This window comes from Acanthochromis polyacanthus, chromosome 13, assembly GCF_021347895.1.
Source record: "Acanthochromis polyacanthus isolate Apoly-LR-REF ecotype Palm Island chromosome 13, KAUST_Apoly_ChrSc, whole genome shotgun sequence".
NCBI lineage: Eukaryota > Metazoa > Chordata > Actinopteri > Pomacentridae > Acanthochromis > Acanthochromis polyacanthus.
The window spans coordinates 5,811,737-5,834,102 of record NC_067125.1 but is presented as its reverse complement, the minus strand read 5'-3'; the positions used below and the strand labels follow the sequence as shown (position 1 = coordinate 5,834,102).

The 22,366-nt window shown below is 38.8% G+C and overlaps 1 protein-coding gene across 1 annotated transcript; it reads right to left on the bottom strand.

Annotated features, from left to right (window-relative positions):
- Positions 1-1,510: 1,510 nt before the first annotated feature.
- zgc:113279 (uncharacterized protein LOC553749 homolog) lies at positions 1,511-19,148 on the bottom strand. Its single transcript, XM_051957545.1, has 12 exons — positions 19,059-19,148; positions 18,813-18,969; positions 16,904-17,025; positions 15,847-15,871; positions 15,666-15,712; positions 15,426-15,573; positions 15,006-15,315; positions 12,283-12,388; positions 11,389-11,535; positions 8,206-8,266; positions 7,172-7,336; positions 1,511-4,131 (listed from the first exon to the last, which is right to left on the bottom strand). The coding sequence occupies exons 2-12, from the start codon at positions 18,958-18,960 to the stop codon at positions 4,043-4,045; spliced, it is 1,368 nt and encodes a 455-aa protein (XP_051813505.1). The 5' UTR covers positions 18,961-18,969; positions 19,059-19,148; the 3' UTR covers positions 1,511-4,042.
- Between the last annotated feature and the right edge of the window lie 3,218 nt (positions 19,149-22,366).

Here is a 22,366-nt window from a genome sequence, read left to right as displayed (position 1 = left end):
AAAGCAGCCCCAGACCATCACACTCCCACCACCATGCTGGACTGTTGCTATGATGTTCTTCTTCTGAAATGCTGTGTTACTTTTACACCAGATGTAACGAGAAAAAAAGTTCAGCTTTCATCTCATCAGTCCTTACAGTGTTCTCCCCAAATCTTGGGGATCACTCAGATGTTTGTTTGCTAAAGTAAGACGAGCTTTTATGTTCTTCTTGGTCAGCAGTGCTTTGGAGCTCTGCCATGGATCCATTTCTGCCCAGTCTCTCTTCCTTATTGTTGAGTCATGAACACTGATCTTAACTGAGACAAGGGAGGCTGCAGTTCTTCAGATGTTGTCTTGGGTTCCTTTGCGACCTCCTGGATGAGTCGTCTCTGTGGTCTTGGGGTCATTTTGTTCTTTGGTCCACTTCTGGGAAGGCTCACCACTGTTCCATGTGTTCTCCATCTGTGGATAAAGTCATTTGTCTGGAGTCCTAAAGCTTTAGAATTGGATTTGTAACTCTTTCCAGTTACTTCATTTCTCATCTGCTCCTGAATTTCTTTGGATTGCAGCATTTTGTTGCAGCTTTTTGAGATCCTTAGACCGACTTCATTTATTCAGACAGGTTCTATTGAAATGATTTCTTGACTGAACAAGTCTGAAGGTAATCACTGAAACTTAATTCGCTTCCCAAAAAGTGTGATTAGCCATAGTTAATTCATGATTTAACAAGGGGGGCGATTACTTTTTTACACAGGGCCAGGTAGGTTTGGAAAACGTTTTTTTCCAGAAACATTAAATCATCACTTAAAAACTGCCTTTTGTGTTTATTACATTTATATTCATATTTACATTTGTTTGATGATCTTAAACATTTAAGCGGGGGAAATATTCAAAAAAATAAGAATTCGAGAAGGGGGCAAATACTTTTTCACAGCACTGTATGTGCAGATGAACAATATAGTATTTTATTTTATGATCAAAACAACTTGTCAAGATTTAGAATTCATTTTAAATTTTTCATCTGTGCAGTAATCCTGACCACCACATCACAGAAAATGTCCCCCTCCCCCCCTCCCCCACTTCTGTTTTTTATCTTTTTACTGTTCTGACCTTTTTTTTTAATGATTTCATAAATGTTTTTTGTTTTCCTTTTAATAATTGTCATCTTCTGTCTTAATGTCTTTGTAAAGCACTTTGAATCGCCTCGCTGTTGAAATGTGCTGTATAAATATGTTTGCCTTGCCTTGCCTGCCTTAGAAATGTGTAAAATATATGCGTAAAGAATCCGTAAAAGTTGTGTCAGTACAGTAGACAACTTGAAAATGGCAGTGGCATTTATTGAAAAATTGCAGCTAATGTTATTTCTGTAATTTTTACGCTTTGCACAGTCATCCCGTGGGCAGGATTGGACCTGGCTTTGGCCCGCACACCTCTGTTCCAACACAAATTCATTAAAAATATGACTACAAATCTACAACAAGTTTGTATCTGTCAGATTGGCAAAGTCCAAGAAAAAAAGCTGAAAACAATATATACCAAACCCAGATGTTTATTGAATTCTTTGAGATGAATACACAGATATTACTACAGAACAATTAATAATTAATGACAATTGTTACATGCCAGCACTGTGAACAATCACATACATGGAATTTTTACATGTGATGGAAACTGATGTAAACATGATGTATAGCGATAAAATGACATTTCTGAAGAGCAGAACAAAACCTTTAATTCAGACGAATATGAAGCAGCTCCTGTGACCAATAATAGCAGATAGCTAAACTGCTCTATAAAGCTTTAAATGTTGTAATTATACAATTATTTTGTCATGAACAACAGTCATGATAAAAAAAAAATAGTGAGTGAAACTATTACATAATTTCTGCCTGGTAAACACCTCTGACTGAACTTTACCAATGTGCATGATTCACCGAACATCTCGTGATTCGCGGTGCAATTCAAAAACAAGCTGAAGGGACGTCGTAAATCAGTGCCTCTAGAGACGCTCTCTTACTAATGGAAGCACCAAACATCAAGCCTTAGGTGAACATTAAAGCACGCGTCCTTGCAGGATTAAACGAGTACCTTCGATAATAAAAGGGTGCAGTTGCATAAGAGGCTGGAATTCCCATGGATTACATCAGATAGAATAAATGACAAAATGAATTCATTTGTTCCAAAGACAGTAGTTTCTAGGAGGCTACTGTCACTACATACAAAGTAAATAAACTTTTATCAACATCATGTAGACGTACATTAGTCTTTTCTCATAGTGTATCAAGAGCTTATTACCTCCACCCATGTTATGATCATTCCTTATTTTACAAGCAACTATATGCAGCCTAACCCATATCCTTAGTCCTACGAGCATTCTCTTCTCACATACAGTCTTTGCTGGTATTATATTATTTCTTTAAAAAACATTTGCATCATCATGACAGAACTTACCACAGATCATAGTCATAAGATTCCACAACAATTGAATTGTAAATAATATAAAAAGCCAGTAATTACTATACTAGCGCTGGTCTACCACCATCCATAGCTTCAAAACACCTAAATATTCTTTACATGTTCACATTAATATGATGTCATCCTGCTCACCGTTGCCCCTCACCACTTTTTAACCTTTATATTGGTATAAAAGCCTGAGCAAATGTTAACCTAGAAATCATTTTGTTTTTATGACTTAACAGCATAAAAACAAAAAGAAAAAAAAAGTAGTCCAGTTTTGACACTTTAAGAAAAAAAAATGACCTATTTGACAAATCAAACACAAGAAAAGAGATGTGACACTGGCTCAAGATAGGAGTTTTTCCTTGGTTCACACCTGTTCCCAGAAACACCTGATAAATGTCATAAAGTAAAAATATACAACTAACAAGTTTTTTTAGAACCTTTACATGCACAACAGCACAATGTCCCAATAGCCTTGATTAAAAAACCCTAAAGAATGTTTCTTTGCTGCTCTTTGGAGAGTTACACACTAGATCAATATGAATTTTTATCTTGCATTCAGCAAAGAAATGTTCCTTAATGGTGAAAAACCATTTTATTGTGTTTTGTTTAGATTGTGGAGAAAATAAAAGCTGCTACGATGTGAACACTTTTACTTCTGTCTTTCCTCAACTGTCCCTACAATAACACAGCCCTTACAGGACAGTAAGAATTTACCCAAGTGCTATTTAATACCAAGGCAATAGTGGTGCAGCTTAAACTGTGACTGACAGCTTCATGCTGAATTAAACTGATATTCCCCTTTAAGTTCTAGAAAGGAAGTGATCGCAGAAGAGCATTAAGACTGACACACCACGGAACATCACATTTCACCATGCAGACTCCTAAAACTCTGGATACTAAGAGGTAAGGCATAGATAGAACTACAAGGGCAGGCTAAAGAGTGTCAAATGTCACTGTATTTATTATCCATCAACTCCCACAATACTTAGGAATGTCCTCTAGTACATAAGTCCATTCAAGATCCAAAATGCAAATTCTATGGCTCACAATCTATTTGGCTACAAATTAAACTGTGTCCCAATAGGAAGGGAAAGGTTTTTATAAAAACTGCATTACTAAAACAACATCTGTGTTTCGTTTGTGAAATCAGAGATGTGACATCGACACATCAATGAACTACATTAACAGCTAAAAGCTTCTGTACTCTACTCCTCTCAATGTAAAACACATCATATGTTTAATATCGCTTTCCCTCCCTGTTGGAAACTGACCAGGCCTTTAAAACACTGCCTAACTCTTAGAAAAAACATACTTACGTCACCATTACTTCAAATACACTGCCATAGAGTTTACACTCTCCAGAATCTCCAGACACTCTAATTGAGGATAAATTGCTACTTCAACGTAACAAACAAGGGAAGTTTCACAGAAACAGAAACTTTTCTGTGCAGGTTACAATAAATACCTGATTGCAAGACAGGCATTTTACCACACACAGAACATCAGATGATTTACAGTACATCACAGACCTGAACTCATGCTCAGAGAGAGAACACGACTAATTAGGATCTCTCCATGATAAAGTCAAGCCTGAACAAACTCAGAACATTACTGTCGGGGTTCCAAAATGCCCTGCCGGGCAGAGGTAAGGGGTGCTTGGCCAGTCCTGGGCTGCATACTGCGGCTCCCCTGAGAAAGACAAACAAATCAGTTAATGATCAAAAGTTCCATCTAAATTCACTTAAAATATACCGTTGATGACTAAATGCATGCAATACAATTCTGTCCAAACAAATGTTAAAAAGCCATCAGTGGAATGTTTCTTTATAGTGCTAGCCTTCTAGGGAAATGGTCACTGGAACTTGACTTTACTGTTTTCAGAGAATAAACAGAGATGAAAGCTACATGCTTGCTGGCCGTCCAGTCAGGCTGTAATTCTGTTAAAACAGTACTGGGAACGTGTGGATGGATAAAACCCAGATAGCCAACATCTAGAGCAGAACTGTGAATGGTCTGAATGTAGCATGACAAGGCATTATGTCATGCTGTGTTCAGTAGTTTCAGGGTTCCCATGCTTTTCATTTTGCAGGACATGATCTGTCACAGCGGCGATACGACTGGTAGAAATCCCGACTTGGACTATATGTTCCTGTACGTGGAGGCTTTTAAACCATACAGAACTGTGCAAAACTTTCCTATCCATTGTGCGGTTGTCCAGAGTTCCTTCTGCAGCAGCACAATGAGTCCAAACCTCCATCCAGAGGCATAAAGAACTGACTTCATGTACTAGATGTGCTTAGAAGAATGGGAGCTAAATTAGATTGTAATAATAATTCACTGAATTCTTCAAACTGCATATTCAATAAAGTTCCTTGATGAATAAAAAACATTCATTGCTATTTATTAAAAGCATCATTATTTTGCTTTTAGTGGACAAAACATCTGCACAGTGCTTAATCAGTCTCTGCAGTTAAATTAATAAAGAACTGATGACTAGTGGCCTCATCTACATCCCATTTCTTACAAATCACATTGACCATATTATGACTGCAACAAACCCTAACAGCCTGAATTCTAAAAATGCAAACAGGGCAGAAAAAGGTTTCTAAAATATTTCAGTATCAGTAAGGACATCATCCTAATGAAACATGGAAGGACAGCATTAGGTAACCTCACAGCATCAACATACAGTAACATGTGAAAACGGATTATAAAGCAAACAGTTACTGACGTTAGCATATGGGCAATCAATTCACACTCATTTCTTGGTTTGGTAACATTTCAATAGCAATATTATCTGATTATTTTTTAAATTAAATATCATTTGGTATGAATCAGGGTGTATTAAAAAGCCACAACTTTGCTGAGTGTTCACGGTGTTTCCGTCTGTAAACTGTCACCCTCACATTCCCCTGAAATCTCATCTTTGAACCAGAGGTACATATTTGGAAGATTTTCCTATGAAATGAATCGCTTCCTGCCTTTGGCTTAGATGTAAGTCCACACTGTTAGTTCCTCCACAGCGCAGAGATCAACATAGTCCGCTCACCCCTCACCTCACAGTTCAACTACGCAAACTATGACTCAACACAAAGAGAAGTTGTAATAATGGATTACCCAGCCACATGTTGGAACTGGAAAGTAATTCTCAAGAACAACTTTTCTGAAGAATTGTCATCAGTACACTCCCATTTCAACATAGAAATACTGAGGCATGCTGTGGACTGCATACTTTATTCATTTGTCTCATAGCAAACACAGAACATGGGGTCTTTAATGTTTCTCTGAATTTCCATAAGGTTTTAGGGGTTGAACACTTGGTTTAAAAATACCATGTTTTTAGAACATGTGGGAACCATGAGCTTTCATCTGGGGATCGAACATCAGCTCATGCCATGGAATCCTATCGATGTCGAGGCCTTTCACTCTGGAACAAATCGTTCTTTGACAGCAAGTACATCTAAAAATAGAGCAGTCAAAATTGCTCTGCTGCTCAACCAGTCTAACGGTCTAATTATTACTCCGCCAAGGAACGCAGTGGAGTTATGTGGCGATTGTCCGTCTGTTCGTCTGTCTGTCTCTTAGTAACATTGCTCAAAAACAGACTGACGGATTTGGATGAAATTTTCAGGGAAGGTCAGAAATGACACAAGGACCAAGTAATCAGACTTTGGCAGTGATGCGACTTATAGTCTGGATCCACCGATTAATTAAAGATTTCTGCATCATTGCGTGATAGCAGCACGGTGTCACTGTAACCATGACAACAAGTGAACACTACATCAGCTGCCTGCTGATGATCACATGACTGTGATCCTACCACATATCCACCGCTGAGGACTTATCAGGACTTAGCTGTTAGAAATAATACAAGGAACAACTGATTAAATTATGGGGGTGTTTCTGAGTCCCATCAATTCCCGTCACCTGCTGCATATTTAGGTGACATGGTTCAGTATCCGTACACGATGTACACATGCATAACACACACCTGTGCTCAGCGTAAGGTCATTTTGTTTGTGGGTACATCTGTATTAAATGTACACAAACACATTCTATGTTGCTGTGATTTCTGATCATCAATAACTCATCAACAAATTCTGCATTTCTATTAAAATAATGCTGCATTTCTAACAACGCCATATGGAGGAATGAACAGCCTTGGTGGAGTGCTGCATCTCTGAGTGCTTTCCTTGTCTTTCATTATGTGTTCAGAATGGAAACCACCGCTGGCAAGCACAAATTGCTCTGATGTTTTAAAAGCATTCCAGTATACTGCACAGTTCTCTACAACAGCATATAAACACTACAGAGGATCAGGGAGGATCCACTCCTATAGGTGTGTAAATAGATAGCAGGTGCATTGTGCTCTCTATGCTCACACTGACTCATCATTTGTTCATTGTTTCATGACTGAGTGCCCCACCAAAAGCTGCACCACAAACATGACAAAACTTTACTGACCGTCTTAGGCATTGTTTAAGCTCTTCGAATGCCCAATAACTACCTCTATTTAGATAGAAGACTTTGAGAAACTACACCACATTACAGTGACAGGTTAGAGTGTCTTGCATCAGCGAAATCTTTCCAATGATAGGTGAACATATTATTATCTCCAAATGCTATAACATCATCTGTTTCACGAGGTTAGAGTTCCAGTATGGAGTCCTTGTTAACAGTGTAATGACAAATGATCTGAAATTCAAATCCAGGCTTCTGACTGACATACCGTGGTATGAAGGAAAGTTGCTCATCTGCAGCAGAAACTCCAGAGTCTCCATCATCTGTTCTTGGCGAAGCATGTGGAGTCTGGTTTGACTGTGGGATTGGCTGTTCTCCAGTTCAGATACGGAGGTCTTCAGAGCCACAGCAACACACTGGAGGACACTCAGGCCTGGGAACACACAAACCTAGATTTCTGAGGAGTTTCTATGCACTGTACCAACTTCCTAACCAGTCAATAATAAATAATACCGAAGCTTGATGTATTGCAGAACGGTGCCTGAATGGAAAAACCTGGAATAAAAATGATCTGAAACTTTTCAGGTGATTCATTTGAAAAAAAAAAAATCTAAATAAACATGAGACAGTCAGTGCACCTTTTTGACCTGATTAGGTGATTTACATGCGCTACATGCACTACTGTCAATATGTCCCTAAACTTCGGAGCACGTCACCTATGTTTTGTTATAACAACTGACCTCCAGGGATAATTACAGACTTGCAGAAGTTCTGAGAGCGTTGTACCGCTGCACACAGAGACTATTGTGATGGGGCTGCTACCCAAATATATATCAGGTACAGTTTTTGATTTTTATAGGCACAGTCTTAAAACCTTTTTGAAAACACCTTATATTCTGCGATAAAAACACAACAGCAGTAAGGAAAGAAAGAAGAAAACTGGATAAAACACACCTCCTGTTGCAGGAGTAGAATGCTGAGTTTGGGTGTAAATAATGCGTAGTCTTTGCGGTTTTAGCGGTGCAGATGAGCTCCTATAAAAGGTCGAGTTCTTTAGGGCACTAAAGAACTCTGATCCTTACATCATTTCTGGACAGTGTCCATTCTATCCCCATTTAAGTAGGAACGATCTGTAAGCATCTGTGCTTTGGACAGTATTGAAAATACTTGTTTTTTGTTTTTGTTTTATTGTGATTTCATGTCCTGTTATGCGACTACAATCTAATTACTGTTTGGTAAAAAAGCTCTATAAAAAAGTTGCTATTTGGAAGTCTCAAGGATGTGAGAGTTGACAGTACTTACCAGACTTATCGGTGGCTTCGACATCGACATACACACCATTCATCATCGCCTCTTTTAGAACCTATGAGAAAACAGACCTGCTGGTTAGTATATATGAACAATGATTCCAAAGACAGAACAAAACAAAAGCCCTCTCTTCATTTTTCTGGCATAAATGACCATGGCAACTGGTTTTCTTTGCCTCTTCCTATTTTTGTTTAAGTGTGTTTTCGTGGTAGATTAAAAAAACGGTTTTGGGTTCCAGTTCTTCTTCCATGTTTATTACAGTCATGTGTGACGAAGTCTTTACACCACCTTCTGACAAGACTATGCTGACGAGTTCATTAACTTCAAAGAAGTTCAGTCACATTTTCTCTTTCCAAAGTTCACTTGACGGTTATATGGAAATATAACTAATGACATATAGTCACTTTGATGACAGCAAAAAAAAAAAAAACAGTCCTTTTTGACAAAAGCACAAAGCAGCACAAATATGTGACCATGGGTCAGGACAGGGCTGCACAGTAGTGGTTAGCACTTTCGCCTTGCAGCAAGAAGATCCCCGGTTCAAATCCCGGCCTGGGATCTTTCTGCATGGAGTTTGCATGTTCTCCCTGTACATGCGTGGGTTTTCTCCGGGTACTCCGGCTTCCTTCCACAGTCCAAAAATATGCTGAGGTTAATTGGTTACTCTAAATTGCCCGTAGGTGTGATTGTGTGTCTGTATATGTAGCCCTGTGACAGACTGGTGACCTGTCCAGGGAGTCAGCTGGGATAGGCTCCAGCACCTCCTGTGACCCTAGTGAAGATAAAGCGGTGTATAGAGAATGGATGGATGGATGGATGGATGGATGGGTCAGGACATACTCAAATGTAGCACAACAGCTGCAAACTACCGGGTCAAAAACAGCAGCCCTGAGAGGTTTCAGTGATGCAGATATATGACATAAATTAGACTTTTAACTGTGAACTGTGTTCACTGTGGCTTTCAGACAACAGCACCATGTCCAAAACTGCTGATTTATCCAACATTAAAGCTGAGTGAAGACAACGGCATATTTGTAGTGGTTAAAGGAGGATTATTAAAGATTTAGCTGAGTTCTACCCTACTGTTTTGGCATTTAGAAAAAATGCTCTGGCAAATGATGAACACATACCCTCCACCTTCTGAGCTGCAGCTGCACGTACTAAAAGAGTATTCTTACTATATGTATCTACTGGTTAAATATTTTAAGAGAAATGCATTGTTTAAAACAGTACTGCAACGAATGATTGTTTTCTATTTACTCATTAATGATTTAGTCTCTAAAATGTCAAAAAGTGAATGTCTCACACCCCACAGTGACATGTTTAAAATGTCTTCATAAACAGTTCAACACCCTCAGGATGTTCAGTAACATACATAAATCCCTACTTGTGAGACAGAGATGACTTTTTGCTTAAAAGGATTCACAATGTACTAGAACTATTGCAGATTAATCAACTGATTCATTTAAAAAGAACGAAGAATCAACAGATCTTTGGTACTAATTTTCCAAAATGAAAAAAGAATCAAGTAAGCATGAAACCAAAAAACTGTCTGATTAATCTTGATTACCACAATGTGCTGTAATTAGTGGTGAGTCTCTAAAAATACTGATATGATACAGATAAGATGAAAAAAGCATTGTGTCTTCACTGGTGTAATGTGCCTAAAGGCAGGCAATGTGTGCTGATCTCAGTCAGTGGAGAAACATTTCAGGCATGTCAAACAACATCTGCTGCATGTTCTTAAGCAGTGTTGCAAAAGTGAAAAAAAAAAAATCAGAGAATACATTTACTTTGAGGCATAATGACAGTTCTCTGACCTGCACAGCTTCACCTTCAAATCTTGCAACATTTCTACTGTAATACAAATACACAATAGGAAACATTTTTACTCTGGGACTCCACTGGAGCAGCTCTGTATGATTCACAGCGAAGAAAAAAGCAGCCTGTTGTTCAGCATCTGGCTGAAAAAGGATTTTATATAAGAGCCCATATAAGATATATATTAGCTGATGTGCATGCGTGTGTGTGTGTGTGTGTGTGTGTGTGTGTGTGTGTGTGTGTGTGTGTGTGCTGATGAAGTACAGAGCCATCACAAACAAAGCTTTAACCTTTAAGCATTTACTATTATATATGCATACACACCACCAGTCAAAAGTTTGGACACACCTTCTCATTTAATACTGAAGACTAACGCTGTTTTGTTTACAACTTAATTTCATATGTATTCTTTTGCAGTTTTGATGTCTTCGGTATTTATCTACAATGCGTAAAATAATAAAATGAAAACCACTGAATGAGAAGGTGTGTCCAGACTTTTGACTGGTCGTGTACATGTCCATAAATAAGGAAAGGCAGAACAGGTCTCCTTTGAAAAGGTACAGCATGTGGTATTCTGATCATCTTTGTTATTTACAGGCACACGGCATTAGTCATCCATCACACAGTCAAGCTCGTTTAACACATGACGCTGGTTGAAAAGCTTTAAACTTAGACCCCACTGATTAGCTAAAACATGACACTAATTGGCACACTGAGTGCAGCTTTAGTGACTTACAGAACCGACTCTGCCGGTTTGGGACTTTGTTTACCATCTTCAGGGACGGAAGAACCTGCTAGCTTGGATCAGATGAAAGCTAATCTGTAGCATTTAGTATTTTGTCACAAATGGGGCTATGGTGCCCCTTAAAAGTAAATACGATCTATTCCATGAGTAATGCTGTGAGCTGTGTATGGAGGATTCTCCCTAAATGCTTGCTGATAGCTAGACTGTAGAGTTGCCTCTCAATCTGAGACTAGATGGACTAACTTAACAGAGTTTACTTAGATAAATTACTTTTGCACACATTTGTGCAGAGGTGTTTATGAATTGATTCTATTCAGGACTTCAGTCAGCCATTTTCTCCAAAGGGAAAAGCAAACAATCCAACCATTCACGCATGTTTTCATTAAAAGTGTTCACAGAGAGGAGGCACTAACACTCACAAACAGGTTTCAAGCATAAGTTTTGTCTACGCCCTATTACTGTTAACTAATTATGAGGTGTGCCATCCACTCATATTTAGACTAAATGCTATTGGCCATGTTTGAAATACACATGCAACATGAAGCAACAAACAAGAGAAAGTCAGTTCGAAGCACGTTTTGAATAGTAGAAAGCAAAAAAATGTCTCTCACCTCTAGAACTCTTATGTAGCCATTCTCTGCACTGAGATGGAGGCAGGACTTTCCTGAGTTGTTCGTCTCATTGATGTTGGCTCCCAAATAGATCAGATCAGCTACCATCAGGTGGTGGTTGTACTTTGCCGCGTAGAGGAGGGCAGTCTGTAAACAGATGGCAATTAGTCCAAGGCAACCACAAGCTGCTCATTTCAGGTGACTTTGTTCTTCTTTCTATCTACAATGCTGCTGTTTGATTCACTATTAAGAACAATACTAACACCTTCAAGCAGCATCCTACCACACTGAAAATGTCAGGTTTTTTTTTAGAGGATTTAGATCATGAAGTAAAGCAACTGCCAGTGTTTTTGGTAGATTATCCGCTTTGATCACAGTGCTCCTCTTACTGCGTGCAAATGTTTCATCAAAACAATTCCACCTGTCACAGTTTAAGTGTGTGCCAAAGTCACACTGTTTGCGTAGCTTCACCCACACCGTCTGTGATTGGTTTAAAGAAATACAAACAAGCCACAGCGTTATTTTCCCCTATAGCAGAATGAGAGTGCGGTACAGTCAGACCGTTATGGACCATAGAATGGACTGGAAAAGTGACACTAGAGGGCAATAAATGTGAAACTAGATTGAAGGTTAAATTTTTCTAAATACACAAGGAACAGTCATTGGTATGAATTACTGTGGCAGCACTTAGACAAGCGTAAATGCACGGTAAGAACTTTGGTTTGCTGCTTCCTAAATATCATTCTGGTAACAGTTTAAATATAATTTCCATTTTAATCAGTTTGAATGTAAATCATGCATCAATATATTGTGTAACCTGACTTTCCTATTCAGTCAAACCAGACTGTCAGAGTTACCTAAAAGAGAAAGTAAATTCTGTACTGTTTACTGTACCATTCCATCAGAGTCTTTGAGGTCCAGGCTGTTTAGTGTGGCCATCCTTTTAGCGATAGCGTAGCCCAGCGCTCTCTTTCCGACACACATCACATTATGGAGAGCTCTGCAAGAGAAGGCACCAACATATTTAGAAAAAAAAAGTCTTTACATCAAAGAGATTTATTGATATACACACAGTTGCAGCATAGCCCACACTGCAATAGATGATAGCAGATCTGAAACTGGGTTACACACAGTGCAGCTTAATAACTTTTTACAGTAAACTGAAATAATGGGTCCCATTTGCAAGAATCCTGCAGGCTTGAGTGAGCTCAATAAATTGAACAACATTAAGCCATATTCTCAACAGGCATTCTGACGTACAATAGTCATTAACAGAATTACCAGTGGCTTCGTAATATCAAAGCTTCTCTGTAAGAGATGATAGTGTGGCAGTGAGCCAGTAAGAGTAGCGTAAGAACCCTAAAAGTGAAGCAGCCTGGAATTCACACCTGTCAATTACCTACCGAGGGACATCGAAATGTCTTTGGTGAAACAATCCGATCAAGGAAGGGAAGGGTTAAAATGTAACCAGACCAGTTCAAGCCTGGTTTTAGAACTGTTCAGGCTTTAAAAAGCACAGAACTAAACCACTGGTCACAGATGTCATCTCTTCATTCTTGATAAGACAGAGATTTTAATGGTCCCATGTTGTGAAAATCCATTTATTATGTGTTGCATGTCTTATTCAGGCACATGTGCACCACCAGTCAAATGTTTGGACACGCCTTCTCATTCAATGTCTTTTATTTATTTGTTTTATTTTCTACATTGTAGATTAATACTGAAGATTAACACTTTTTTGTTTACAACATAATTCCATATGTATTCTTTTATAGTTTTGATGTCTTCAGTATTAATCTATAATGTATAGAATAAATAAATAAAAACCACTGAATGAGATGCTGTATCCAGACTTTTGACTGGTAGAGTACATGACCTGGTATTCAGGTCTTGATGATTTGTCTTTCTGGAAGATGGAACATAAAACCCTTAAACAACTAAGACAAAAACAAACACAGCCTGTTCTGTGAACCAAAGGAGTCTACGTCTGAAGCTGAGGACCCACTCACTTTCACTTTTAATGGCAATGCCACAAGAACAATCAGAAAATGCTTAGTGTTGGCTTTGTGCAGCTAATGTGGCAGCCAAGGAAAGCTCACAAACACCACAAAGCCCGTCTGTAGATGTATAACCTCCATGACTAAGGGACCAACACGTCTAACTTAGAAAAGCAAGTCGCCAGCAGACATTCAGACGCGTTCAAACAGATTCCATGTCCATGAACTGACAGCATAATTACAGCATGCCATTAAACATAAATCAGATGAGGATTTATTTTGTGGCAAGTCAAGTTTGATTTTTTTTTCTTTTACCATCAGAGTTTAACAGCACAATGACCGCTGTTTTACTTCATATTTTAGCTAACTTGCTAATGTGCTAAACATCTCTATATACAAATTCAGCGTTCACACTGGCGGTGTTAACTAATGGTACTGCAAACTGTAAATCAAAAAAATCAGTTATAAATGATCTACTAAGTTATTCCACAATAAAATGTGGGTGAATAAAATGTGTACTAAGGTAATAATCAGCAGTGTGACGTGTGAAGAGATGAGAGTACATGAGGTGATCTGAGTGCAGAGCTCTTCCATTTCTGGTTGGATATAAAAATGTATCAACATACTATGGTACAGTAATTCACTACTGCTGTTTTATGGTATCATCTTCTACCGCCTTGTTTGATTTTGTTAAATAATAGAAAAAATGAAATGTTCTGTAATCTATTATTCCATTAGTGTCCATGATGTTTTAGGGTTTCGCTGTGGTATTTTCTTTAGAATTTATACATTTGCGCAGGTATTACAAGTCAAAGTTTTGGTACTGCAACAACATTACTGGTCAGACCGCCATTTGAATGGTATGTTGATAGCAGTTAATGTAGCCTTGTAGCCTAGCCGCGCTAGACCCAGGTCTGAAGACGCAAGGGTCTAGGAACTCTCGACAGGGAGGGATGCGGGCTAAAAGGTTGTCTTTCAAATCACTCTGCAGCAATTGGGTAGGTATACAACCAATCAGCGCAACGAATAGGCTGACGTAGTTCCTAGAGCGCCGGAAATCAGAGGATGCGGTAGTTCGGTGAATACGTCTTTCTTCTCAATGAAACACTTCAGTGCTGTCCTTTGTTTATCTTTCAAGTTGAATTTTAGCTTCAAATCTTTAAGGGCTGTGGCCAAAGCCGAGTTGAAAGATAGCTGTTTATTGTGCGCAGCCATCTTCTTGTCTATCCTTGTTTCCGGTTGTTTCTGTCAGAATCGTCGCGCCTCTGTCACTTAGTTACGCCCGCCTTCTGACTCTACACTTCATGGTGATTCGTCCGGCCAGTTTTAGGAGAATCCAACCTCGAGCCTTATGGAGGGAAACTAGACCCACCCTGGCAGAGAATTAAATTCGTTGCCGTGGGTTGTCTAGCGCGGCTAGGCTAGTAGCCTTGAGTTGTTAGCATAAAACAGAAACAAAATGGCGGCCACAGAGCTCTGGTATGCTCCCTTTTAACTCCACACAGCTGCATTTTTTTCACTGTTTTCCTTTTCAGTTTTTCAGTCCTCAGCATGGAGTGACAATAAAATCACTTATGAATATTTTACACGCATACAGTGACAATCCAGAACCAAACTTACGTCCTGCCGTGTTCATCAGTGGCCAGCAGCACCGCATCAGAGACGTCTCCTAGCTGGCTCTCCTCTCTCTGCAGCTGTGTCCAGAAGAAAGCAGAGCCATTCTCTTCCCAGTTGTGATTCTGAGGCTCGGACCACTCCTCCCCTCTTTCACCGTGCTCTGTGATGTTTTCAGTGCTGGGGGGCTGTAGGCTGTTGTAGAAGTCAGGAGGGGACTGGGCTTGGTAGTAGTCTGCTGTGCCTGGTGAGTAGGTGGTGTAGGACTCGGGGCTGGGGATCATTTCACTGTACTCATCGCTGCTGTATCCTGCGCCTAAGGTCGATAGCAAAGGGAGAAAATACGACATGTGAGGAGAGGTAGCTGCTGGTCATCATATTTTAAGAAGTGACAACAAAAATGTGGATATGCTCCTTAGGAATTACCAGTTGGAGACAGCTCAGGAGACACTGGAGATTCAAAAGGGAACAGATTTCTGGGAGATGAGGTGTAGGTGTTCCCAGTCCTGAGATCCTCCTCCAGCACTTCAACGATGATCGCTAGTTCCTCCAGGCTCTTTGTGGGGTGTTGTCCCTTAAAGTCAAAAACAATCACGGTATGCAGAGCTGTGTGAACTGCTCCTGAAAATGACATGAGCAGGGGTCTGTGTTTTTTCCAACACTCACCTTCACAGTTTGGCGTCTTGAGCGAGTTTTGACTCGTTTCATGTCCCCTGTGGAATGAAGTGACGTTTAACTGTAAGAATGCCGTACAGTGCGCTTGGTTTCCAAGTAAAGTCAGAGTTTAGCTGGTATACTGTAGGCTAGTAAACAAATAAAAACTGTGATAAATCAAGATTTTACTGACCTTTGGCTGTTTTCCCGCATCTCTGCTGCATTCATGCATTAATGTGATATGAAAAGGTAAAAGAAAAACAAAAATCACAGTGAGTTTTGTTCTATGTGCTTCTTAAGACACACAGATGTGCATCCTAGTCCTTCAATAGCCACATCACTACACTTTTTTTTTAGACTTGATTCCTGTATTTTTGCATAATAGTATATCGTAGAAAAAGAAAATAGCACAATGTCAGTTTTTTAATTATCATGGTTGTTAGTTATGTGAATGCCTTCAAATTCTAAGCTTTTACAATAAGAAGAAAGAAGCTGATTTATGATAAGTGGAATGCTGCTTGGAAAGAAAACAAAATAAGGTACATCGTGAAAGTCACGCCATTTTTTAAAAGGGAAAACAAAATTACTCAGCTATCCTCTTCTACTATTCAGATGAATTCAGATACCAAAAAAAACAAAGGAATGAATCAGTAATGTTGAAATGGTTTCTACTTAATTTGTTTGTGAAATGTGAAGCTGAGTATAAGGTTTCAGTTGTTGATCACACACCCTCTGAGTGCCAAATACCGTGACAGGGAGCGACTGTAACATTCACTTGCCTTTAGTTGAGGCAGCATTTTGGTGAAACTTTTAAATCTTGACAAATATCATACTTCAAAGACTGAGATGGATACCGCTGTGCCAATCTTAGAAAAGGTCTCTTCATATTTTATTATAGGTTTACACAAAAGACAGAAAGGAAGAAATAAGGAGCTGGTTGCCTTTAAGTCCCTTAATCTCTACTGAATTGATAGGAGCTGAAATTGTATATTCACAGGTTACTGAAACTACTAAAATACTTTGAGTATTTGTGAGCCCATGTGACTTTTGTTACTTCATTTAGTCATGCAGTGACAGAGGAAACAAACAGTGCAATACATAAATGCATTCATTAGGAATGTGCTTAGAAGAAATCCAATTATGGTTTCACTACAGGTAAGGTGTACACATATCTACTGAGATCTCACAAACACTAAAAAATATGTTTACAAATATCAATTATCATTTTCCGTCACAAAAAAAAAGTATACCTTCAGATCTTGAGGCTCCCAGCCTTGTGCTACACGAATGTTTCTCAGAAGGTCCTTCACTGGCATTTTGACACGGACTCCAAGGTAGACCTTGTCATCACCATACATGGAACATCTTGCACCTAGACAGAAACAACGGTTGAACTTTCCTTCATGTGAACACAGCAATCGATGGAACACAGACACGGTCGCCGTTCTGTCGTAGGTACCAGTATTGAACTGGGTCGTAATCACACTAATGGCAGTGTTAAATAGATGGAAGCAGTTTTACTGTTGTCACAAAAATACTTGTGAATAGAAAACTAGTGGGATTTGTGGAACTGGCATTTAGGACAGTTATAATAAATATCAGTAAATCATCAAACTTTCTGTGCACCATGTGAGCAAATGAAAAACGTCTTGACAATTTGTAAAAAAAGTAAAATGTTGCTTCATCAGCCGATAAAAGTGAAGGTTTTCTGTCATTCAGGTGTAAGTGTTCTTTCACACGTACCTACGGCAGTTACTGAGAAAGTCACAGTACATGCTTGATATTTGTCACACTAAATAGTTCAATAAGTAATGTATAAATACATAATAATGTACTAATAAACAAACAACTATATCTAAACTCACTGCAAGTTTAGTAAACTGTTCAAATAGAAAACACCAAGGTTTATTTATGATTTCCAAAACACAAAAAATTCAGCGGAATAGTAATTAAAGTACTACTTTGCCAACAGTATACAAACAAACATCACTGTAACCTGCTATTACCTGGCATTTAATAAACCCAGAGGAAAGACCCCTACAAAAAGAAGCAACATATTGAACCTCTCATCAAAATGCAGTGAGTCTGACCAATCTGAGGTGCTCTGTCTTCATCGCAGTGAAGTGTTCCTTCTGAAGACATTTCAGGTGATAATACTTGTGAAATTCTAGGGCAAAGTGAATGACAAATGCACACAAACTAGTTACTGCACTCTCTGGATCAATACTAAACCTACATAGCTTGTATGTGTGTATCCTTTAATGTAACTGCATGAGAGTATAGACTTGAGCCATATTTAATGTAATACAGAAATGTTTCTTGGTCTGACCAAGTAGGTTTGCTGTTGCACCTTTTATTTATAATCTGTTTCAAGTGATGTAAATTCAGACATGAAGCAGACATGTTCAGATGCACTCAGAATAAAGAAAGAGAGCGCATGCTGAAAAGAGCTGATCTATATCTACTGTTTATCTACATGGCAGCTCAGTTGTCAATTTACTGTTTAATCCAACAGTTTTTCAGCCATTAGGTAGAATAATAAAGCATACGTAGTTGATATCTGAAGTCCCAGTACTACATTATCCACTACATTTAGGAGGAGCATGTAAAATGTTTTTACTCTTGTACATTTGTTAGAGATGCAAATATACAGTTTGTGTTAATGATTTTGTATACACAAAACAGTCAGCTTGTGTGGTACTTAGCACAAATCAACAAAAGTTTTATTTCAAGCTTTAGTTTGTCTTTTGTTGAGACGTCTTCATTTAACTATTTCACCATTTCAAAGCCTGTAGCAGTAAAAAGGTTACGCTGAGTTATATTGAGAGGTGTTTCTATGAATTAATGGAGTGTATTTAATACATTTATTGTATGATTTTTTTTTTGTAATTTATCTTAAATTCAAACTTGGGCATTTTTCTGCTTAAACTAGTACATTACTACCACTGCAAGGTGTTACGAGGCGTTTAAAAAACGGAGCATCTTACTATTGAGCTGAGCTCATGCTAGCACGCTACCGTCATTGAGCTAGCTTGCTAGTGTTAGTTCATTACGGTAATTTACTAATTATGTTTCGCAAAACTATCATGAGAAATAATCCCATAGGTGCCTATTAAGTTGTAACAACATTGTACTCTTTGGACAGAGAAGTATTCCTACCTCTTTTCCTGCCACCTACACCTGGAACAGGTGTGTCTGACTCGGCAGAGTCCGCTGCCGTTTCCCCGGGAAGAGCAGAGAGCCCAGCTCTGTCCGCTGTTTCATCGCTTCTTCCTCTCGAGTTCTTTCTTTTGTACCGTCCTCTCATACTGCACAACTACAGAAGAAGAAGAAAAGGTTGAGTTCAAAACAACCAAATGGAAGTGTAGACTGCCAGCGACAAAGAGTTGGAAACAAAATACTTACTCTGTGTGACTGAAGGCGAGGCTCTGGAGCTCAGGGAGTAACTGCACCTGTCGGCTGGTCCACGGACAGCTCCGGGTTATGAGCTGTAATGTGACTCTGACTGGAGCTAAAAAGGAGGATGAACCGCCCACTGCCTGTGAGAATGTATACGACCACACCTGAAAACTAAACGTGTTTAGAAACTACATCTGCAAACAGCAGCCGTCAGAGAAGCTCAAACACTGTCCTCAAAGAAAGTACAGGTTTCACCCTTTCATTATATCAAAAGCACAGGGAGTTTTTTTTTCTTCAAAGTTTTTCACAGTCTCAAACAAGACTTAAAACCAATCCAGCTGTTTTTTCCTATTATTTTAGTACATATCTGTTCTGTGGAGTGAACTCTGGAAAATCCACAGTTTAAAATGCTTTTTAATGTGAAGAACTACAGATGAATGACGTATAAATTCCACTAATACATACACACGTGGACAAAATTGTTGGTACCCCTCAGTTAAAGAAGGAAAAACCCACAATTCTCACTGAAATCACTTGAAACTCACAAAAGTAACAACAAATAAAAATTTATTGAAAATTAAATAATCAAAAACAGCCATTACTTTTGAATTGTTGATTAACATAATTATTTAAAAAAACAAACTAATGAAACAGGCCTGGACAAAAATGATGGTACCTCTATAAAAGATTGAAAACTATTTGACCAGAGTGACATGATTAACTCAGGTGTGTCATTTAATTGACATCACAGGTGTTTCCAAACTCATAATCAGTCAGTCTGCCTATTTAAAGGGAGACAAGTAGTCACCCTGCTGTTTGGTGAAAAGGTGTGTACCACACTGAACATGGACAACAGAAAGCGAAGGAGAGAATTGTCCCAGGACATCCGAAAAAAAATTATAGACAAACATCTTAAAGGTAAAGGCTTTAAGACCATCTCTAAACAGCTTGAAGTTCCTGTGACAACAGTGGCTCATATTATTCAGAAGTTCAAGACCCACGGGACAGTAGCCAACCTCCCTGGACGTGGCCGCAAGAGGAAAATTGATGACAAATTGAAGAGACGGATCGTTGGAATTGTATCCAAAGAGCCCAGAGCAACCTCCAAAGAAATTAAAGGTGAACTCCAAGGCCAAGGTACATCAGTGTCAGATCGCACCATTCGTCGTTGTTTGAGCCAAAGTGGACTTCATGGGAGACGACCAAGGAGGACACCACTGCTGAAAAAAACTCATAAAAAAGCGAGACTGGAATTTGCAAAAATGCATGTTGACAAGCTACAAAGCTTCTGGGAGAATGTCCTTTGGACAGATGAGACCAAACTGGAGCTTTTTGGTAAGGCACATCAACTCTATGTTCATAGACTCAAAAACCAAGCATACGAAGAAAAGAACACTGTCCCTACGGTGAAACATGGAGGAGGCTCAGTAATGTTTTGGGGCTGCTTTGCTGCATCTGGCACAGGGTGTCTTGAAAGTGTGCAAGGTACGATGAAATCTGAAGACTATCAAGGCATTCTGGAGAGAAATGTGCTGCCTAGTGTCAGAAAGCTTGGTCTCAGTCGCAGGTCATGGGTCTTCCAACAGGACAGCGATCCAAAACACACAGCCAAAAACACCCAAGAATGGCTGAGAGAAAAGCGTTGGACTATTCTAAAGTGGCCTTCTATGAGCCCAGATCTGAATCCCATTGAACATATGTGGAAGGAGCTGAAACATGCCATTTGGAGAAGACACCCATCAAACCTGAGACAACTGGAGCTGTTTGCTCATGAGGAGTGGGCCAAAATACCTGTTGACAGCTGCAGAACGCTCATTGACAAATACAGAAATCGTTTAATTGCAGTGATTGCCTCAAAAGGTTGTGCAACAAAATATTAAGTTATGGGTACCATCATTTTTGTCCAGCCCTATTTCATTAGTTTGTTTTTTTAAATAATTATGTTAATCAACAATTCAAAAGTGATGGCTGATTTGATTATTTAATTTTCAATAAATTTTTATTTATTGTTACTTTTGTGAGTTTCAAGTGATTTCAGTGAGAATTGTGGGTTTTTCTTTCTTTAACTGAGGGGTACCAACAATTTTGTCCACGTGTGTATCAGTTGATTATTTCTCTGCCAAGAAATGCGGCAGAGTTATGTGACGATCTGCATACATTTGTCCTTCCATCTGTCTGTCTGTTCATCTGTCTGTTAGCAACATTACTCAAAAACAGACTGACAGATTTGGATGAAATTTTCAGGGAAGGTCAGAAATGACACAAAAGATTTTGGCAGTGATGCAGCTTTTAGTCTGGATCCACAGATTTGTTAAAGATTTCTGTATCATTGGGAGATAGTGGCACAGCGGCACTGTAATTATGACAGCAAGTGAACACTACATGACATGATTGCGATCCTACTACAAATCAAACAGCTGCAGCAGATTCAAAACTCTGCTGCTCGAGTCCTCACTAAAACCAAGAAAATAGATCATATCAGTCCAGTTTTAAAGTCTTTACACTGGCTTCCTGTCACTCAGAAGGTAGATTTTAAAGTCCTGCTGCTGGTCTACAAAGCTTTCAATGGTCTAGGACCAAAATACATCAGAGACCTCCTGACTCAGTATGAACCACCCAGACCACTCAGGTCATCTGGATCAGCTCTTCTAGTAGTTCCTAGAGTAAAAACCCAAACACGGAGAAGCTGCATTCAGCTTCTATGCCCCATATATATGGAACAAACTCCCAGAAAACTGTAGCTCAGCAGAAACTCTCAGCACATTCTGAAGTCCATTCTGAAGACATACCTGTTCTCAGCTGCTTTTGATTAAATTACTTTAAGTTATTTTAAATCTTATTTTATGACAGTTATTTTAAACAGCCCTTGTCTTCTGACTTCTGTTTTTGATCTTTTTACTGTTTTGACCTTTTTTTTAATGATTTCACAAATGTTTTCTTTTGTTTTTCTTTTACAAATTGTTGTCATCTTCTGTCTTAATGTCTTTGTAAAGCATTTTGAATCGCCTCGATGTTGAAGTGTGCTATATAAATGTATTTGCCTTGCCTTGCCTATTTATTTAATACTGTTACCATATCAGAGTTCTGAATGAGTTTCTCTTTAGATAGGCAAATAAGCTAATTATTGAGTACATATTGATTATATATTGATTAAATAAATGTTTATTAAAAACTAAAATGCAAGGAAAATAATAAACAACTTAAGCATTTATTGAGTCACTAAAATACTCTAGAGTCTAGGACCACATCAGCATGACTATAAGCATCCTCTGGTAAATTCACAACCATCTACTGATGTCCCTTACAACATGGAC